At 42.4% G+C, this 21023-nt stretch overlaps 1 protein-coding gene across 1 annotated transcript in view; it reads right to left on the bottom strand.

Moving 5' to 3' along the window:
- Positions 1 to 383: 383 nt before the first annotated feature.
- Positions 384 to 21023, bottom strand: part of LOC115145075 (uncharacterized) — a 38113-nt gene continuing 17473 nt past the window's right edge. Inside the window, exons 12-20 of the mRNA XM_029686313.2 lie at positions 10111 to 10249; positions 9661 to 9849; positions 9378 to 9543; positions 8011 to 8153; positions 5638 to 5834; positions 5427 to 5562; positions 5105 to 5324; positions 4167 to 4239; positions 384 to 4036 (exon numbers count right to left, since the gene is read on the bottom strand). Of these exons, the coding sequence (XP_029542173.1) occupies positions 3613 to 4036; positions 4167 to 4239; positions 5105 to 5324; positions 5427 to 5562; positions 5638 to 5834; positions 8011 to 8153; positions 9378 to 9543; positions 9661 to 9849; positions 10111 to 10249 (1687 nt within the window). The 3' untranslated portion in view covers positions 384 to 3612. The remainder of the gene's footprint in view (positions 4037 to 4166; positions 4240 to 5104; positions 5325 to 5426; positions 5563 to 5637; positions 5835 to 8010; positions 8154 to 9377; positions 9544 to 9660; positions 9850 to 10110; positions 10250 to 21023) is intronic.

Genomic DNA, 21023 nt, shown 5'->3' with positions numbered 1-21023 from the left:
AATCTGTCTTCTCGCAAAATTGTCTGTAGTGTCCGAATGGTTTGGCAAACTACAAACTATTATGACCCCTCTATGGAAAGATGAGACTCTCACAAACACGACGGTGTTCTCCGTTTTGCTTTACAATCTGACAAGCGTCTCAGTACTGCCGATCTGCCAACTTCTGTGTGTAGTGTCCGAACAGTTTGGGCTTCATCTAGGATGCCCACAGGACTTGTCTGAAGGTCCCCCGGTACCAGTTGAGAAAATGAATGGAAGTACTTTATATATGGAGACTGTTTAGTGTAAAAAAATAAGGGGTTTTAAATACATGTAAAAAAAAAAAAAAAAAAAAAAGTTTCCTGATCTTCCTCAAATATAGGACGGACACTTCAGAACAAACGTACTTTAGATGATTTATTTTTGACTGTTATTCAATGTGTGGGCTAATAAGGCCCAAAAATATACATTTCTGATACTTCAAGGGGTCTGAAAATTCCAAATCAAACCTTTTAAAAACAATTCCATATAGCTTCGAGAACTTGCTTCCAAGCTCCTGTGTGTATTTTCTCTTCGAGGTTATTCTGAACTGAAGACACATTAAGTCTTATTTAGTTGATAGTCATTTACTCTGTGTATTCTTTAAGGTGTCATGTATTTCATGTACAATAATTGTTTGATTATTAATTATTTCAAGACTATTAGTTGAACTGAGTAAATGCATTCCTTGTTTTACTGAGTAAATCTTTGATTCTTTCATTTAGTAGGTCTATTGTTAAATATTATTTACACTATACACTTTTATTTAACTAGGCAAGTCAGTTAAGAACAAATTCTTATTTTCAATGATGGCCTAGGAACAGTGGGTTCAAGGGCAGAACGGCAGAATTGTACCTTGTCAGCTCGGGGATTTGAACGTGCAACCTTTCGGTTACTAGTCCAACGCTCTAGGCGATTTGAACCACTAGGCTACACTGCCGCCCCACATATGCTTGGGTTCCACCTTGATGTCCCTGATCTACTTGACTCAATAAATTAATGCTAGAACATCGGTCGCCAGGGTTAGCTATTTGTAACTAGCCTCTTAATAATTGCATAACGGTGCAAGAGAGACATGTTCATTATATTCATACTGAGTGTCACTACCTTGACTAGATGCTCCAGAGACACACAGGGCCAGTTGCATTTATTCACATAATAATGGATTCAGAATGCTGAATGTTTATTATTATTAAACATCGTATTCATTCATCTACAACAGCAATCCGTGCTTTGGTTAAAGGGCGGCAGGTAGTCTAGCGGTTAATAAAATCTGTACCACATAATACCACATTCCTACTTGGTTATGAACACAGGATGAGGTTAGTAACAACTGGGGTTAGAGCGAAAACATACAGGAGGGAAGCACTTCAGGAAAAGGGTTGGAGAACCCTGCTTTAATCCATGCTCTTGTACTATTAGTATTAGTCCAGTTGTCTTTCACACACCTATAGTGCATTCGGAAAGTTTTCAGACCACTTGACTTTTTCCACATTTTGTTACATTATAGCCTTATTATAACATGTATTAAATACATTTGGTTCCTCATCAATCTACACACAATACCCTATAATGACAAAGCAAAAACAGGTTTTTAGAAAATGTATTGAACAATTACATAAGTATTCAGACCTTTTGCTATGAGACTCGAAATTGAGGTCAGGGGTATCCTGTTTCCATTGATCATCCTTGAGATGTTTCTACAACTTCATTGGAGTCCTCCTGTGGTAAATTGATTGGACATGATTTGGAAAGGCACACACCTGTCTATAGAAGGTCCCACAGATGACAGTGCATGTCAGAACAAAAACCAATCCATGAGTTCGAAGAAATTGTCCATAGAGCTCCGAGACCGGATTGTGTCGAGGCACAGACTTGGGGAAGGGTGACAAAAAAGTGTCTGCCGCCTTGTAGATCAAATAAACAGCAAACCTGGATTCAAAAAGGGCGGGCTGCAGCATTGAAGGTCCCCAAGAACACAGCGGCCTCTATCATTCTTAAATGGAAGAAGTTTGGAACCACCAAGACTCTTCCTAGAGCTGGCCGCTCGGCCAAACTGAGCAATCGGTGGAGAAGGGCCTTGGTCAGGGAGGTGATCATGAACCTGACGCTCACGTTGACAGAGCTCTAGAGTTCCTCTATGTAGATGGGAGAAATTTCCATTATGATAACCATCTCTGCAGCACTCCACCAATCAGGCCTTAATGGTAGAGTGGCCAGACAGAAGCCACTCCTTAGTAAAAGGCACATGACAGCCCGCTTGCCAAAAGTCACTCAAAGACTAAGACCATGAGAAACAAGATTCTCTGGTCTGATGAAACCAAGATTGGTCATGTCCAAAGGAAACCTGGCACCATCCCTACGGTGAAGCGTGGTGGTGGCAGCATCATGCTGTGGGGATGTTTTACAGTGGCAGGGACTGGTAGACTAGTCAGGATCGAGGCAAAGATGAACGGAACAAAGTACAGAGATCCTTGATGAAAACCTGCTCCAGAGAACTCAGGACCACAGACTGGGGGCGAAGGTTCACCTTCCAACAGGACAACGACCCTAAGCACACAGCCAAGACAACACAGGAATGGCTTCTGTTCAAGTCTCTGAATGCCCTTGAGTGGCCCAGAGAAACTCCCCAAGTACAGGAGTTGGACAAATCATGCCCAATCAATTGAATTTACCACAAGTGGACTCCAATGAAGTTGTAGAAACATCTCAATAGAAACAAGATGCACCTGAGCTCTCATAGCAAAGGGTCTGAATACTTATGTAAATAAGGTATTTCTGTTTTTAGTTCTTTATACATTTGCGAAAATTTTTAATAAATAACTTTTTTTGCTTTGTCTTCATCCATTTTAGAATAAGGCTGTAAATGTAACAAACCGTGGAGAAAGTCAAGGATTCTAAACTTTTCGAAGGCACTGTATACCTTGAATTTGACAAAAACAAAGATGACATGAAATCAGTCATGATTGGCTTCAGAAATAACCATAGTTAATAAGACAAGTTGTAATTAATGGACGATATAATTTGGAAATTAAAAATAATGAGTACACCAGCATTTTTCATTCATATTAGCCAGAGTTTCCCAAACTTGGTCCTGGGGCCCCCCTGGGTGCACATTTAGGTTTTTCCCAAGCGCTACACAGCTGATTCAAATAACCAACTCATCATCAAGCTTTGATTATTTGAATCAGCTGTGTAGTGCTAGGGCAAAAATTAAAACATGCACCTAGGACCCTAGGACCGCGTTTGAAAAACCCTGATATAACCTGTACGATGTATTGCCACAGTATAATTTCTAAACAAGAAAATGCTTTATTTTAGTTGCACTGAATGATTGTGAAATAGTTCAATCACCCCTTAGTCTGCTCGGTTTCCAGGTTTTATTTCTACCGAAGATAATAAATAGCCTGTCTTGGAAAATGTTTGAATAAAGCGAGGCTAAGTTAACACTGACGTCACATGTAGCTCGGCTTTTAGAGAACAGTACATTTTGGAAGCAATTAAGATCAGCTGTGTGGGTGATCTTAGTGTGTATTGATAGTTTAATGAGAGATAAAATAGTGGCCAACAGTGGATGCAATAGGCCCATAGTGTTCATTTCCACCCCCATATGATCTCAGGTAGACTGTATATCTTATAGAGGAGGCCTGTGGAGAGTGATGAGAGACTGTGTCTGGTATAGAAGGTTGTTAGTAGGAGAACAGTGCCAGACAGAGTCAGTATCAGACTAGAGGAGGCTCTGGTTCTGCTCTCTGGTTGTGGCGGCATCCTGGTCCTGAAGGGCTGGGCTACACGCTCCCACTGGGTGAGGATGGCCTGTCGGGCTCCGTCCCACTGTCCTGGCCCTCTCAGACGGTACTGGTACGGGGTGCAGGGCCCCAGTAGCACACGCAGCCCCACACCAGGCTCCCTCAACAGGAGCCCTAGGAGATTAGGACGAACCCCCAACTCCTCTGCCATGGAGTCCATGTAGGGGATATGGTCCACCTGGAGAGGGTGACGCTCCAAACAGGCAAACCTGGAGGGAGAAGGAGGGTATACACACGCAGGTGTTTTGAAAGTGCTTATCCCTCATTTAAAAAAATAGTTTACCTATTGGCAAACGAATTACAGTATGTGAGTGTAATAACACATGGATGTTGTCCCACCTGTTTTGCAACGTGCTGGTATCTCTCTTTACGTCCTGCAGCATGGCTTCTTGTGAGGGCAGTGTTAGTAACCCTGGAGCAAGAAATAATTTATTCCACACATTACTATTGACACAAACCTCAAATCTTCCATCGCTCGCATTCAAATACACTTGGCTACCCAACTTCAGACACAGAGCTCTGGGATGAATCAGGAAAAGGGGAGTTAGTGAGGGAGTTGTTACTTATTTATTTTTATTTCACCTTTATTTAATCAGGTAAGCCAGTGGAGAACAAGTTCTCATTTACAACTGCAACTTGGCCAAGATAAAGCAAAGCAGTGTGACACAAACAACACAGTTACACATGGAATAAACAAACATACTGTCAATAACACAAAAGAAAAGTCTATATACAGTGTGTGCAAATAAAGAAAGATTAGGGAGGCAATAAATAGGCCGTAGTGGCGAAATAATGACAATTTCACAAAAACACTGTGTTGATAGATTTGCAGAAGATGAATGTGCAAGTAGAGATACTGGGGTGCAAAGGAGAAAAAAACAAATATAAATATACAAAATAATATGGGGATGAGGTAGTTGGATGGGCTATGTACTGGTGCAATGATCTGTAAGCTGTTCTGATAGCTGATGTTTAAAGTTAGTGAGGGAGATATGAGTCTCCAGCTTCAGTGATTTTTGCAATTCTTTCCAGTCATTGGCAGCAGAGAAATGGAAGGAAAGAAGACCAAAGGAGGAATTGGCTTTGGGGGTGACCAGTGAAATATACCTGCTGGAGCGCACGCTACAGGTGGGGGCTGCTATGGTAATGAGTGAGCTGAGATAAGGCGGGGCTTTACCTAGCAAGAACTTATAGATGACCTGGAGCCAGTGGGTTTGGCCACGAATATGAAGCGAGGGCCAGCCAACGAAAGCATACAGGTCGCAGTTAGTTGTTACCTTTAAAGACCTGGGTGGCCCAGCGGGCCTGCATCTCAGCCAGAGGGTTGATGGCTCCCAGGTTACAGATGAAGCCCACTACAGCCAGACTGGGCAGAGCCAGCCCCGGGGGGAACACATGACGGTACAGACACAGGCGGTGACCACCATTAGTCAGCAGACCCGAAGGCAGGAAAGGAAAGTCATAGTTGTAGCCAGTGGCAAACACCACAACATCCACCTAGGGAAGAGAGGGAAGGTAGGGTAGAGGGGATAAGGGAAGAGAGGGAAGGTAGGGTAGAGGGGATAAGGGAAGAGAGAGTGTGTGTGTGTGTGTCTTCACCTTTTCCACGACGCTCCCATCCTCAAACACCACACTGGAGCCTTTGATCTCCCTGATGTTAGGTTTGACCAGAACACGACCAGAGATGATTCGACCAGGTAGATCATCATTCACCACTGGGATCTGGGCAAAGAACCTGAAATAGAAGGATGGATCAATGGATGGATCAATCAATCGGTCAGTAAGTCAGTCAGATATGTAGAGATTTTACCTGTGTTTTGGTTGTAGGCCGTACAGTCTGTGGTCGAAGTTTCTGTTCAGTTTCTTCTCCATCATCATGGTAATCCAGGAGGGGAAGAGCTTCTGCACTAGCCTGTCCAATCTTGAAGTGCCCACCAGGTCACCTGGCAGTCCCCCCGCCCCCACCCTGCTGACCACCCATGCCCCTTTCCGTGTGCTGAGGTACACCTGTAGACCAGGAGAGAAAGGGTTAATGATCTTTGGCAGAGATGGCCAACTCTATTCCTGTTCATGCTAGCTAGTAGTTTTTCATACTTCCGTCAGGGTTTCTTCAAAGACGGGACAATTTCGACTTGGCTACGCCATTTCCTGGTTGCTAAAATTCTAATAGTTTGCCTAATTTATCTTTGTGACAAAACAAGTCACTATAGTGTAGCTCAGGTATTCCCAAACTGGGGTACCCCCAGGGGTACGCGCAATGCAGTCCGGGGTACGCCAAATAAAAATGTGATTCAAATTTAGTGTTCAGCGAAATAACAACACATTGTCAAATACAGGTAGCCTAGTCAAATAATTAACATCCAATCACATTAACCGTTACTCTCTCACGGGAATTCCACTAACGGTCCGTAATGGATAAAAAGTAAGGCCCGCGTCCATAGAGACACATACCAGCTCTACTGGTAGTACTGCTACTACCTGCAGTACTACACCTGCACCTGTCGACGACACAAGTTGTTCTGCTTCCACGAGCACATCCAATGCTAGCATCAGTAATTATATATTTGTTGTAGCAGAGCTGGTTAGGCTGTTTTCATATTATCCAGGGCGTTGGTGACTAACTGTGCTGCTGGTGACAATTTAAGAACTTTTTGTTTTGCCGACGTTTACTGACACCGGTCATGTTCAACGTGTGTTGAGCATTCGTAAATTCATCAGTTATTTTGTGCGAGAGTGCTCTGAAATCGGAGTAGATATGCAGAATTAACTATGTCCATTGAATAGCACGACTATACCACTTAGCTAAGAATGATGTGAATAATCAAGTCAATACACGTTGGGTAGTTAGTTAGATAGCAAATAGTTAATATACTGCCTGGCAAGTTCAATGTAATAGTAGCCAACAAACATTAGGTAACTCGCTAACATACCAGTACATACTGCTGTAATGCTATGCGGTACGTAACTTATTTGAAGTCATTACTTTATTACATTGCTCAATATTTTCCTAACATTTGTCACAATTTAGTTAAAGCATTGAATTTGTATTTGCTCTCGTCGGACTTCCGCAATTTTCTTCCAATCTGGAAAGTTATGAAGCCACACCCCTTTTCAGAAGAATTGGATTATGGGCCCTAAAAGCACAACAGTGTCCACTGCATGTATACTTCGTATTTTGCCAAATTTAGTACAACATCCGGGAACTTTTGGCACGACAACTAAAAACAAACAAAAAAAAGTTTTATTAACAACAAATCAATACATAAAGCACATGAGGGAACACAAGCATACATAGATTACAAACAATGGACAATCGAGCTAGGGGCGGGGCTAGGGGCGGGGCTAGGGGGTACAATATCACATTACAATTACACAAGGACCTTAAGGGACCTGCATATACTTACAATTCTAACAGCTTTTTTGTTAGTAGAGCATTTAACCGTCTTAAAATACAGTTCAATTTCTTTTTGTAGGGTACGAAAAATGTACATTTGTGTATATGAAATTTGGCCAAAAGAATAATGAAATCAATTGCATAAAAATGTTTCAGCTTATTTCTATTGTATGTAAAGAATCCAAACAGTACATCTCTCCACAATAGTGTAAAATCTTCATACATGTGTTCAATTATAAACCTACTGATACTGCTACTACAAATAAGCATACTATATACTCAATTCACATCATAAATAGTATGGTTAAGTGTGAGTATTCGAACACAGCTATAGAGAAGGGGTCCTAATGGTATAGCTGACCCTGCTCATTCCTGATTCATTTTAGACAAATCTGATGGAGTTGACCAACTCTTTGGACACATTTTTTAGGATTCAATAGTATTTTAAGCCACAGAGGGCTATTTCAAGAAACTACACAATATCCCATTTTCAGTTAATATTATTGGCATAATTTTTTTAAACACTTTTTTTTTAGAGTTTGAAATTGGGATGACATGAAAATTAATAATATTGAAAATATTTAAATTCCCAAAACAATTACTTTCCCTTATACAATTATACTAAATTGAATGTTTAAGCTCAAATAAAAAGCAAAAAAATACAGATATTTTTACTATTAAAATGAAGTTTCTCTGCCGGACATGGATTGTCCCAATTTTCAAGAAACCCTGCGCTGCATAATATCTGAAAGAATCCCTTCCAGAAGAATCAGAGGATTTCCCACTCACCTGCTCCGCTACTCTGCTGGCATCCACAGCGATGTCACCTCCAGAATTCCCAATCCCAACCACCACCACCCTCTTCCCCTGCAGCCCCTCAGCACTGAGGTATTCCCAGCTGTGAAAGTACCTGCCCTCAAACTCTTCTATACCTGGGAGGATCAGATAATCAAATTATAAATAATGATACTTGTGGTAATTGATTGATGATGATGATTGAGCATGATATTCAAATTATACTTGTGAGAGCTATGAATGGGATATACAGTGCCTTCAAAACGTATTCATACCCTTTGACTTTTTCCACATTTTGTTATGTTACAGCCTGAATTTGAAATGCATTAAAGTAATATGTTGTGTCACTCACCTCACCTCCACAATGTCAAAGTGGAATTATATTTTTAGAATTTTTTACAAATGAATAAAAAATGAAAATCTGAAATTTCTGTGTTGACTACCTCATCTCTGTACATACAATTAACACAGGTACAACCACAAAGATCAAGGAGGTTTTCCAATGCTTCGTAAAGAAGGGCACCTAGTGGTAGATTTTTAAAAAAGAGCATAGAATATCCCTTAGAGCATGGTGAAGTTATTAATTACTCTTTGGGTGGTGTATCAATACATCCTATTTACCCATGACTCCCTGGAAAATAGTGGCAGTTGTTACTGAGTGAAGTATCCTGGCTAAATAAATTAAATGAGTCACTGCAAGATACAGGCATATCATGTTATGGGTATGCTTGTCATCAACAAGGACCAGGCAGTGTTTTAGGATAAAAAGAAACAGAATAGAGCTGAGCTCAGGCAAAATCAGAGGAACACCTGGTTCAATCTTCTTCCCAATAGACACTGGGGGACAAATTCACCTTTCAGCAGGACAACAAGGCCAAATATACACTGCACTTAACTTACCAAGATGACATTGAAAGTTTGTGAGTGACCTAGTTACAGTTTTTACTTAAATTGGCTTGAAAATCTATGGCAAGACTTGAAAATGGCTGTCTAGCAATGATCAACAACCAAGTTGACGGGAGTGTGAACACTTATTTCTGAGATATAGATATTTCTGTATTTAATTTTCAATAAATTTGCATTTCTAAAAATATGTTTTCACTTATAAATTATGGGCTATTGTGTGTAGATCGCTGAGAAAAAAATCTATTTAATCCATTTTGATTTGAGCCTGTAACAGAACAAAATGTGGAATAAGTCAATGAGTATGAATACTTTCTGAAGGCACTGTGCACATGATGTATGTATGCATGATGAGAATAGGATCTGAGTCTATATATCTCCAGTGATAGTAGCATATAAATGGGAAATAATCACAATGACAATGGGGACTATGATAGGGATAGCGAATTTAAAGTTACCTGGGAAGTCATTGAGAGGCAAGTGTGGTTGTGTAAAGTGACCGGTGCAGACCATCACAGCATCAAAGACCTGAATCTCCCTCTGACCTTCTCTCCTCTCTGTCTCCACCTCCCACTGGCCTGACACTGGGAAGTCTGGCCTCTGACGCACACTCACCACAGTGGTCTGACACATGCAGGCACGCACACACACATTAAATGAATCACTATTTACCGTCAAAAGGGATCCTAACATAAGATGTGACTGAATAAACATCCACTTCCTTCCTTCATGCCCTCTGACCTGGAAGTAGATGTGCTTGAAGAGGTCAAAGGTCTGAGCGTAAAGTCGTAGGTAGCTCAGCAGCTGGGGGTGGTGCATGTTGTTGGGCAGGTGAGCAGGAGGAGGGAAATCGCTGTATGACATCATCTCCTTGGAGCTGTTGATGATGACAGACTGGTAGATGTTGGCCCTTCCTGGGTCTGGATGCTCCTAAAGGACAAGGACAGACTGAGGATAAGCACTAATATGCCCAATACATTAGATATTGGAACAAAGCCAGGGTAATTTATACTGGATAAACGTTAGATATTGAAAGAGAGCCGGTGTCATTTAAATATGGATCTCCAGCAGTAGCGGACACACACTCTCCCAGTGACTGAGATGTTCTCCCTGTATCTTCTTACTGAGACGAACACTCTAATCCACTATACTGGTTAATCAGGCACCAGGTTCCTCAGCCAGCTCCCTCACCTTGAACCTCCACAGTCCCCCGATGTCATCACTGCCCTCGAAACAGGTGGGCTCCAGACCCTCATCCAGACAGCTCTTGATGCTGGTCAGACCTGAGGGACCCGCCCCGATCACTGCTACTGTACACACCATGATGGAACTACAGAGAGAGAGAGAGAGAGATGGTTAGTACCAATGAAAGTGCCATTGGAATAACTACAACCAATAACGAATACATAAGTTACAATATCACTCTCACTTCTGTCCACGCACACCATCACACATGTCCACTTGTGACGAGATTGAGGAACCCTGGCCTGTACAGGCAGGGGAGGGTCATGGTCAGACCAAATCAGTGTCTGATTGGTTATTGGGGAGTGGCAGTGTCTCAGGGGGATGGTCATGAAAATGTTCAGCTCGGTGGAAAAGTCTTGACCCCTTGACTATAGGCCATGGTGGGGGGAAGGGCATTGGAGTGAGGTGGGGATGAGAGAAGCACAGCACCACTGGAAGTGGAATTGTCAATGCTTTCTAATTAGTTGTATTTTAACCATGTTGTTATATTTTAACTGTGAAACAGAGAAACAGGGAAAAAAACTTGAAACAGTCATTTGCTTTTCTCTGAAGGCGCCGATTGGCTTTTCAACCCATACACAATTTTCGATCAATAAATGATTGGCTTAGAGACCTACAGCTATTTAAGTGGGTTTGAGTAAATCTGTACTATAACTGTACATTCATCTCACCCCTTTAACCTTCATCTGAGAGAATGTATACCTTAACATGTAGTTTATCTACAGAGAGAAGCAGCAGTTATGTGAATGTGAACTTTGGGCTATTTTCTTTTATAGCTTCTGTCCTGGTCTCCACTCCTTGTGGGCATGAGGCAGTGGAAGGTTAAGGGGCAGTCTCTATTGCACTCCACACTGCCCTCTCCCACCTGGACAAGAGGAACACCTGTGTGAAAATATTGTTTGACAACAGCTCAGCTTTCAACATCATAGTGCCCTCCAAGCTCATCACTAAGCTAAGCACCCTGGGACTGAACACCTCCCTCTGCAACTGGTTCCTGGACTGCCTGACGGGCCAACCGTAAGTGGTGAGAAGTAGGCAACAACACAACCGTCACGCTGACCCTCAACACAGGGCCTCCTCACGGGTGCATGCTTGGTCCCCTCCTTTACTCTGTTCACACACGACTCCAACACTATTATTAAGTTTGTCGACGACGATGAGGCCTGGCAGTGTGGTGCCAGGACAGCAACCTCTCCCTCAATGTCAGCAAGACAAAGGAGCTGATCGTGGACTACAGGAAACAGAGGGCTGAGCACGACCCCATTCATGACTTGTGTTTGTTAGTGACAGAGACATGGTTGTTGCATTCAATCACTTTCAATGGCCTTCACCAAGTGAGGGCCTACGTGAATATGTTTTAATTCAAATTAAACTCTTTATGACATAACAAATACCTTACGGTCTTACGTTGACAGTCTAGTTTTACTCTAGCACACTGGGCCCAGTTTCCCAAAAGCATCTTAAGGCTACGTTCATCTTTAGAACCTTCATAGGAGCATCATTACATCTTGGAGCTGTTTCCCCAAATCATTGTTACTAACATTGCACTTGAAAATGCTTGTTATTTACCAACTGCCTCAGACCACTTGAACAGCTTAGTGTGTTATTAGATACGTTTGTTCTCTACCGAGTCACTTTATACACAGAAGATATCTGCTAAACAAGGAATCAATCAATAAGAATTTGTTCTTAACTGACTTGCCTAGTAAAATAAAGGTTAAAAAAAAAATTGTTTATGTTTATCTGTCTCTCTGTGACTTCTGGTAGCTTCACAATGAAGCTCACTACAAATAGAAAGTTGTCAATGTCTTTGCAATTGTTAATTTTTTTTATGAAAACCGAGATGACTGCATTAAAAGATAAATAGCCAGCCCTACAGTATTGTCACGCCTACTCCCGCTCCGGCGCTTGACGTCACTCTACTAACCACCGCCCCTGGCAACCATCATTAAGCACACCTGCTCCCCATCATTACGCACACCTGAACATCATTATTTCCATGATTAATCTCCCTTTATTTAGCCCTCAGTAGCCATCAGTCAATAGTTAATATTGTTTTTATTCACGCTCTGTACGCTTCTCATGTTTTGTTTCTCTGCTTTTGTCATTATTAAACTCACCTTCTGCACCTGCTTCCTGACTCCTGGCATATACAGTACCAGTCAAAAGTTTGGACACGACTCCTCATTCAATAGTACTTAATTTTTTTGTATTTTCTACATTGTAAAATAATAGTGAAGACATCAAAACTATGAAATAACACATAATGGATCATGTAGTAACCAACAAACTGTTATATCATATCAAAATATATTTTATTTTTGAGGTTCTTCTAAGTAGCCACCCTTTGCCTTGATGTCAGCTTTGCGCACTATTGGCATTCTCTCAACCAGCTTCACCTGAAAAGCTTTTCCAAAAGTATTGAAGGATATGCTGAGCACTTGTTGGCTGCTTTTCAAATCAAATCAAATCAAATCTTATTTGTCACATACACATGGTTAGCAGATGTTAATGCGAGTGTAGCGAAATGCTTGTCCTTCTAGTTCCGACAATGCAGTAATAATCAACAAGTAATCTAACTAACAATTCCAAAACTACTGTCTTATACACAATGTAAGGGGATAAAGAATATGTACATAAGGATATATGAATGAGTGATGGTACAGAGCAGCATAGGCAAGATACAGTAGATGGTATCGAGTACAGTATATACATATGAGATGAGTATGTAAACAAAGTGGCATAGTTAAAGTGGCTAGTGATACATGTATTACATAAGGATGCAGTCGATGATATAGAGTACAGTATATACGTATGCATATGAGATGAATAATGTAGGGTAAGTAACATTATATAAGGTAGCATTGTTTAAAGTGGCTAGTGATATATTTACATCATTTCCCATCAATTCCCATTATTAAAGTGGCTGGAGTTGAGTCAGTGTCAGTGTGTTGGCAGCAGCCACTCAATGTTAGTAGTGGCTGTTTAACAGTCTGATGGCCTTGAGATAGAAGCTGTTTTTCAGTCTCTCGGTCCCAGCTTTGATGCACCTGTACTAACCTCGCCTTCTGGATGATAGCGGGGTGAACAGGCAGTGGCTCGGGTGGTTGTTGTCCTTGATGATCTTTATGGCCTTCCTGTGACATCGGGTGGTGTAGGTGTCCTGGAGGGCAGGTAGTTTGCCCCCGGTGATGCGTTGTGCAGACCTCACTACCCTCTGGAGAGCCTTACGGTTGAGGGCGGAGCAGTTGCCGTACCAGGCGGTGATACAGCCCGCCAGGATGCTCTCGATTGTGCATCTGTAGAAGTTTGTGAGTGCTTTTGGTGACAAGCCGAATTTCTTCAGCCTCCTGAGGTTGAAGAGGCGCTGCTGCGCCTTCTTCACGATGCTGTCTGTGTGAGTGGACCAATTCAGTTTGTCTGTGATGTGTATGCCGAGGAAATTAAAACTTGCTACCCTCTCCACTACTGTTCCATCAATGTGGATAGGGGGGTGTTCCCTCTGCTGTTTCTGAAGTCCACAATCATCTCCTTAGTTTTGTTGATGTTGAGTGTGAGGTTACTTTCCTGACAGCACACTCCGAGGGCCCTCACCTCCTCCCTGTAGGCCATCTCGTCGTTGTTGGTAATCAAGCCTACCACTGTTGTGTCGTCCGCAAACTTGATGATTGAGTTGGAGGCGTGCGTGGCCACGCAGTCGTGGGTGAACAGGGAGTACAGGAGAGGGCTCAGAACGCACCCTTGTGGGGCCCCAGTGTTGAGGATCAGCGGGGAGGAGATGTTGTTGCCTACCCTCACCACCTGGGGGCGGCCCGTCAGGAAGTCCAGTACCCAGTTGCACAGGGCGGGGTCGAGACCCAGGGTCTCGAGCTTGGAGGGTACTATGGTGTTGAATGCCGAGCTGTAGTCGATGAACAGCATTCTCACATAGGTATTCCTCTTGTCCAGATGGGTTAGGGCAGTGTGCAGTGTGGTTGAGATTGCATCGTCTGTGGACCTATTTGGGCGGTAAGCAAATTGGAGTGGGTCTAGGGTGTCAGGTACGGTGGAGGTGATATGGTCCTTGACTAGTCTCTCAAAGCACTTCATGATGACGGAAGTGAGTGCTACGGGGCGGTAGTCGTTTAGCTCAGTTACCTTAGCTTTCTTGGGAACAGGAACAATGGTGGCCCTCTTGAAGCATGTGGGAACAGCAGACTGGTATAGGGATTGATTGAATATGTCCGTAAACACACCGGCCAGCTGGTCTGCGCATGCTCTGAGGGCGCGGCTGGGGATGCCGTCTGGGCCTGCAGCCTTGCGAGGATTAACACGTTTAAATGTCTTACTCACCTCGGCTGCAGTGAAGGAGAGACCGCATGTTTTCGTTGCAGGCCGTGTCAGTGGCACTGTATTGTCCTCAAAGCGGGCAAAAAAGTTATTTAGTCTGCCTGGGAGCAAGACATCCTGGTCCGTGACTGGGCTGGGTTTCTTCCTGTAGTCCGTGATTGACTGTAGACCCTGCCACATGCCTCTTGTGTCTGAGCCGTTGAATTGAGATTCTACTTTGTCTCTGTACTGACGCTTAGCTTGTTTGATAGCCTTGCGGAGGGAATAGCTGCACTGTTTGTATTCGGTCATGTTACCAGACACCTTGGCCTGATTAAAAGCAGTGGTTCACGCTTTCAGTTTCACGCGAATGCTGCCATCAATCCACGGTTTCTGGTTAGGGAATGTTTTAATCATTGCTTTGGGAACGACATCTTCAACGCACGAATCAGCGTATTCGTCAATATTGTTATCTGACGCAACATGAAACATATCCCAGTCCACGTGATGGAAGCAGTCTTGGAGTGTGGAGTCAGCTTGGTCGGACCAGCGTTGGACAGACCTCAGTGTGGGAGCCTCTAGTTTTAGTTTCTGTCTGTAGGCAGGGATCAACAAAATGGAGTCGTGGTCAGCTTTTCCGAAAGGGGGGCGGGGCAGGGCCTTATATGCGTCGCGGAAGTTCGAAAAGCAATGATCCAAGGTTTTTCCACCCCTGGTTGCGCAATCGATATGCTGATAAAATTTAGGGAGTCTTGTTTTCAGATTAGCCTTGTTAAAATCCCCAGCTACAATGAATGCAGCCTCCGGATAAATGGTTTCCAGTTTGCAAAGAGTTAAATAAAGTTCGTTCAGAGCCATCGATGTGTCTGCTTGGGGGGAGATATATACGGCTGTGATTATAATCGAAGAGAATTCTCTTGGTAGATAATGCGGTCTACATTTGATTGTGAGGAATTCTAAATCAGGTGAACAGAAGGATTTGAGTTCCTGTATGTTTCTTTCATCACACCATGTCTCGTTAGTCATAAGGCATACGCCCCCGCCCCTCTTCTTACCAGAAAGATGTTTGTTTCTGTCGGCGCGATGCGTGGAGAAACCCGTTGGCTGCACCGCCTCGGATAGCGTCTCTCCAGTGAGCCATGTTTCCGCGAAGCAAAGAACGTTACAGTCTCTGATGTCCCTCTGGAATGCTACCCTTGCTCGGATTTCATCAACCTTGTTGTCAAGAGACTGGACATTGGCAAGAAGAATGCTAGGGAGTGGTGCACGGTGTGCCCGTCTCCGGAGTCTGACCAGAAGACCGCCTCGTTTCCCTCTTTTTCGGATTCGTTTTTTTTGGGTCGCTGCATGGGATCCATTCCGTTGTCCTGTATGTAAGGCAGAACACAGGATCCGCGTCGCGAAAAACATATTCTTGGTCGTACTGATGGTGAGTTGACGCTGATCTTATATTCAGTAGTTCTTCTCGACTGTATGTAATGAAACCTAAGATGACCTGGGGTACTAATGTAAGAAATAACACGTAAAAAAACAAAAAAACTGCATAGTTTCCTAGGAACGCGAAGCGAGGCGGCCATCTCTGTCGGCGCCGGATGTTTTCCTTCACTCTGCGGTCCAATTCATCCCAAACCGTCTCAATTGGGTTGAGATCGGGTGATTGTGGAGGTCAGGTCATCTGATGCAGCACTCCATCACTCTCAGTCTTGGTCAAATAGCCCTTACACAGACTGGAGGTGTGTTGGGTCATTGTCCTGTTGAAAAACAAATGATAGTCCAGCTAAGCCCAAACCAGATGGGATGGCGTATCGCTGCAGAATGCTGTGGTAGCCATGCTGGTTAAGTGTGCCTTGAATTCTAAATAAATCACAGACGGTGTCATCAGCAAAGCACCCCCACACCACTTCCATGCTTCATGGTGGGAACCACACCTGCATAGATCATCCGTTCACCTACTCTGCGTTTCACAAAGACACGGCGGTTGGAACCAAAAATCTCACATTTGAACTCCTCAGACCAAAGGACAGATTTCCACCAGTCTAATGTCCATTGCTCGTGTTTTTTGGCCCAAGCAAGTCTCTTCTTCTTATTGGTGTCCTTTAGTAGTGGTTTCTTTGCAGCAATTCTACCATGAAGGCCTGATTCATGCTGTCTCTGAACAGTTGATGTTGAGATGTCTGTTACTTGAACTCTGCGAAGCATTTATTTGGGCTACAATCTGAGGTGCAGTTAACTCTAATGAACTTATCCGCTGCAGCAGAGGTAACTCTGCGTCTTCCTTTCCTGTGGGGGTCGACATGAGAGCCAGTTTCATGATAGCACTTGATGGTTTTTGCAACTACACTTGAAGAAATGTTCAAAGTTCTTGAAATTTTCCGGATTGACTGACCTTCATGTCCTAAAATAATGATGGAGTGTCATTTCTCTTTGCTTATTTGAGCTGTTCTTGCCTTAATATGGACGTGGTCTTTTACCAGATAGAGCTTTCTTCTGTATACCACCCCTACCTTGTCACAACACAACTGATTGGCTCAAATGTATTAAGAAGGAAATTAATTCCACAAATGAACTTTTAACAAGGGACACCTGTTAATTGAAATGCCTTCCAGGTGACTACCTCATACTGCTGGTTGAGAGAATGCCAAGAGTGTGCAAAGCTGTCATCAAGGCAAAGGGTGGCTACTTTGAAGAATCTCAAATATAAAATAGATTTTGATTTGTTTAACAATTGTTTGGTTACTACATTATTCCATATGTGTTATTTCATAGTTTGTCTTCAGTATTATTCTACAATGTAGAAAATAGTAAGAATAAAGAAAAACCCTGGAATGAGTAGGTGTGTCCACACTTTTGATTGGTACTGTACGTAACAAGTATAGGCTACATAAGCCTACGCTGTACAATTCAATAATATTGAAATCAATTTCATGTTCATTCCATTTAGTTATTATTTAGCTAATTGTAGGCTAATTTTGACTCATATATTTCATGATGTGTAACAACGCAATTATGTGTCAAATCTTGATTCAGTGCATCATTATAGGGTAAGCATTAGAATAACCTCCCTCAGTATTTGCAGCCATAGGTGATGATATCTGTGATGATATCTTTAAAGGAGCTGATCCATCATCAGTATTGTGGAATAATTATAAAGATAAGACGTTGGGGGAGGGAGGAGGCAGTCCTAAGCTGACATTATTGTTTTAAGACAGTCATACCATGGACCCTTTAGCTATTTGATTTGGAATTTTATGACCCCTTTGGGTATAAAATGTGTTATTTAAAAAAATGTATTTGTTAAAATATTGATTTAGGCTTTTACTACTAAAGCCCATTGAAATGCATTGAATACACATTTATAAATGGAAAAAGGACAGTCAAAACAATGTATCATAAGAAACAAGGTTTTGAAGTGTCTGTCCTAAATCTAGGAGATATTTTTTTATTTTAAATCAGGAAATATACATTTTTGACACATATTACACCTTCATACCCCTTTCTTCATAGTTGTATTATTATGTTTTTAAACGGTACCGGTTACCTTCAGAGGAGTCCTGTGACACGTGGGGGTCCTAGAGACAAAGGGAGAACAACATTTTGTTCGTGAGAATCTACCCTTTCCACAATGCTGTCACAGTACTTTTCAGTAGCCCTAACAGTATGAACGCTACCAAACAGAACTTGGCACATCCACGGTACTGACTTCAGACGACTCTCCTGACACTTGTGGAGGTCGTACAGCAGAACACCATCATGTACGCGAGTCTCTATTTCCATAATAATGTAGATCAAACCGTTTGGACGCTACAGACATTTGCATGAGAAGACCGATTGATTCCGTACAATTGTACAATTGATTGAGATGCACAATGCAAACCCCCGATATCTCTAGCTTAAACTTGACAGATTTTGATGGGGATTTTTATATTATGTAACTTACATTGACGCATTGTATGTTATTGTATCTTTGTGTAGCATAAAATCAATGTAGATGTAAAGCACAGATTGAAACAAACAAAAAGATCTACCTGAAATAGATCATAACGGTTATTAACACCAACACATGGGTTCTTATACACCACTAAGAGTTCATTTAACTCCTGAATCAACTCTAGAAATGTTATAATGAACATTCATCACTAAGTAACACTGGCCAATTTGTTGTGTACAAATATTCCCATTTTACAGTCAGTTGGCAAAGATGAGCAAAAAAGCTTCAGTTTTCCCGATGTCAAACTCACTGCTAGTGTGAGCGACCAAAGAGCATTTGACCTTAGCACTGCCTTTGGCCACGCACACCAGTGGCAGGTTTGGTGTCAAAACACTGAAGCATATGCTGAAAAGTACCTCACACCAGTGGCAGGTTTGGTGTCAAAACACTGAAGCATATGCTGAAAAGTACCTCACACCAGTGGCAGGTTTGGTGTCAAAACACTGAAGCATATGCTGAAAAGTACTTCACACCAGTGGCAGGTTTGGTGTCAAAACACTGAAGCATATGCTGAAAAGTACCTCAGACCAGTGGCAGGTTTGGTGTCAAAACACTGAAGCATAAGCCGAAAAGTACCTCAGACCAGTGGCAGGTTTGGTGTCAAAACACTGAAGCATATGCTGAAAAGTACCTCACACCAGTGGCAGGTTTGGTGTCAAAACACTGAAGCATATGCTGAAAAGTACCTCAGACCAGTGGCAGGTTTGGTGTCAAAACACTGAAGCATATGCTGAAAAGTACCTCAGACCAGTGGCAGGTTTGGTGTCAAAACACTGAAGCATAAGCTGAAAAGTACCTCAGACCAGTGGCAGGTTTGGTGTCAAAACACTGAAGCATATGCTGAAAAGTACCTCAGACCAGTGGCAGGTTTGGTGTCAAAACACTGAAGCATATGCTGAAAAGTACCTCAGACCAGTGGCAGGTTTGGTGTCAAAACACTGAAGCATAAGCTGAAAAGTACCTCAGACCAGTGGCAGGTTTGGTGTCAAAACACTGAAGCATAAGCTGAAAAGTACCTCAGAGCCACTGTAAGATGATCCCTCCCAATGTGTTCTCCAATCTCATCACTACAGTATTTAAAACAGGGGTGCCAATCATTTTTACACCTGTGTCTTTGAGATTTGTATTACTTATTAAACAAAATCTCTTTCTCTGAGCAATTGGATTCATATAAAAAAATATTCCCCAATTTTATGGAGCACAAAATATACCTCAGTATTTATATTATTTATTGTGTAGTCTTTTTTACTCATCTTTATCAAGGGTGGCAATCATTTTGGACCTGACTGCAGGTACAGTTTAAAACATCTTTTAAAACATATAAAATTACTTCAACCTCTGATGTTGAAGTTAAACACCGAGATACACTAATCCCTAATGCTCGGTCACTATTTACAAAATGTGAAAAAATACAATGAAAACACATTCAAAAGGTGCCCTTGTCCTACATACAGACAGACAGGGATATGACACAGGAAGTTGCTAACGGGAGGACGGCTGATAATAATGTCTGGAACGAAGCAAATGATGTATTAGATTCCATTACACTTATTCCACTCCAGCCATTGGACTAGCCCTTCCTCCCTAATTAAGGTGCCACTAACCCCCTGTGGGATAGGATTATGCTGCCAAGAGAGAAGGGGGAGATAGAGGGAGAGAGAAGGCCAACGGAAAACAAAAGCTGTTGTGCAGACAGACCAGAGATACTGGAGACTGTCAGTGTAAGCCGAAGAGAACATGGCACAGAGCCAAAACAACACTGGAAATCTTATATGGCAACTCAACTAGCAGTCTTTCAATCTTCTCGGTGTAACAGTTTGTATATTAGACCATTCCTCCATATAGAATCTTTCCAGATCCTTGATATCCTTCCTAAGCACTTATGGACTGCCCTCTTCAAGTCAAAACACAGGTTTTCAATGGGGTTCAAGTAAGGAGACTGAGATCACCATTGCAAAATGTTGATTTTGTGGTCAATTAACCATTTCTAAAATGTCCTGGTACTTGTTAAAGTTCATGACACCGTTGACCTTAATACCCCCAGGATCAGTGGAAGCAAAATAACAACGTAACAAAGATCCACCGCCATATCTTACAGTTAGCAGTCTTTCAATCTTCTCGGTGTAACAGTTTGTATAATAGGACAATTTAGAGTACAACGCAGTTCTCATCCCTAGATTGTGGTACGCTTTCAGAGCCATATCTCTCTCCGTCTCCGCAGTCTTAATCTACACAGGAAGCCTGTCTCACCCTAGTACAGCTCTTAGCAACCAGGTCGAATCTACTAATAAACAACATGCTTTCCCAGAATATTTAAAAGGGACAGTTGCTCACCCAATGCTCTTCTTGTTTGATTAGTCTTCAAGAGCAATAAACACAATGGACAACAGAAATAACTTTGTCAAACAGTAAACATTGATGATTAAGAAGTAGTGCTTACCTCTCTATTCCAGTAAACAAAAGGGCGGAAATGAGCCAAAATACAAACCCCGGAGCTTCTTGCCTCTCAACCCCTCCCCCAAATCCTCCAGCTCTGTCACTCCAACCAGCACTGAATGGTTCA

The sequence above is a fragment of the Oncorhynchus nerka genome, linkage group LG17 (assembly GCF_034236695.1).
Source record: "Oncorhynchus nerka isolate Pitt River linkage group LG17, Oner_Uvic_2.0, whole genome shotgun sequence".
NCBI lineage: Eukaryota > Metazoa > Chordata > Actinopteri > Salmoniformes > Salmonidae > Oncorhynchus > Oncorhynchus nerka.
Note: the sequence above shows the minus strand (reverse complement) of the source record. Positions and strands in the feature narration are given on the sequence as shown.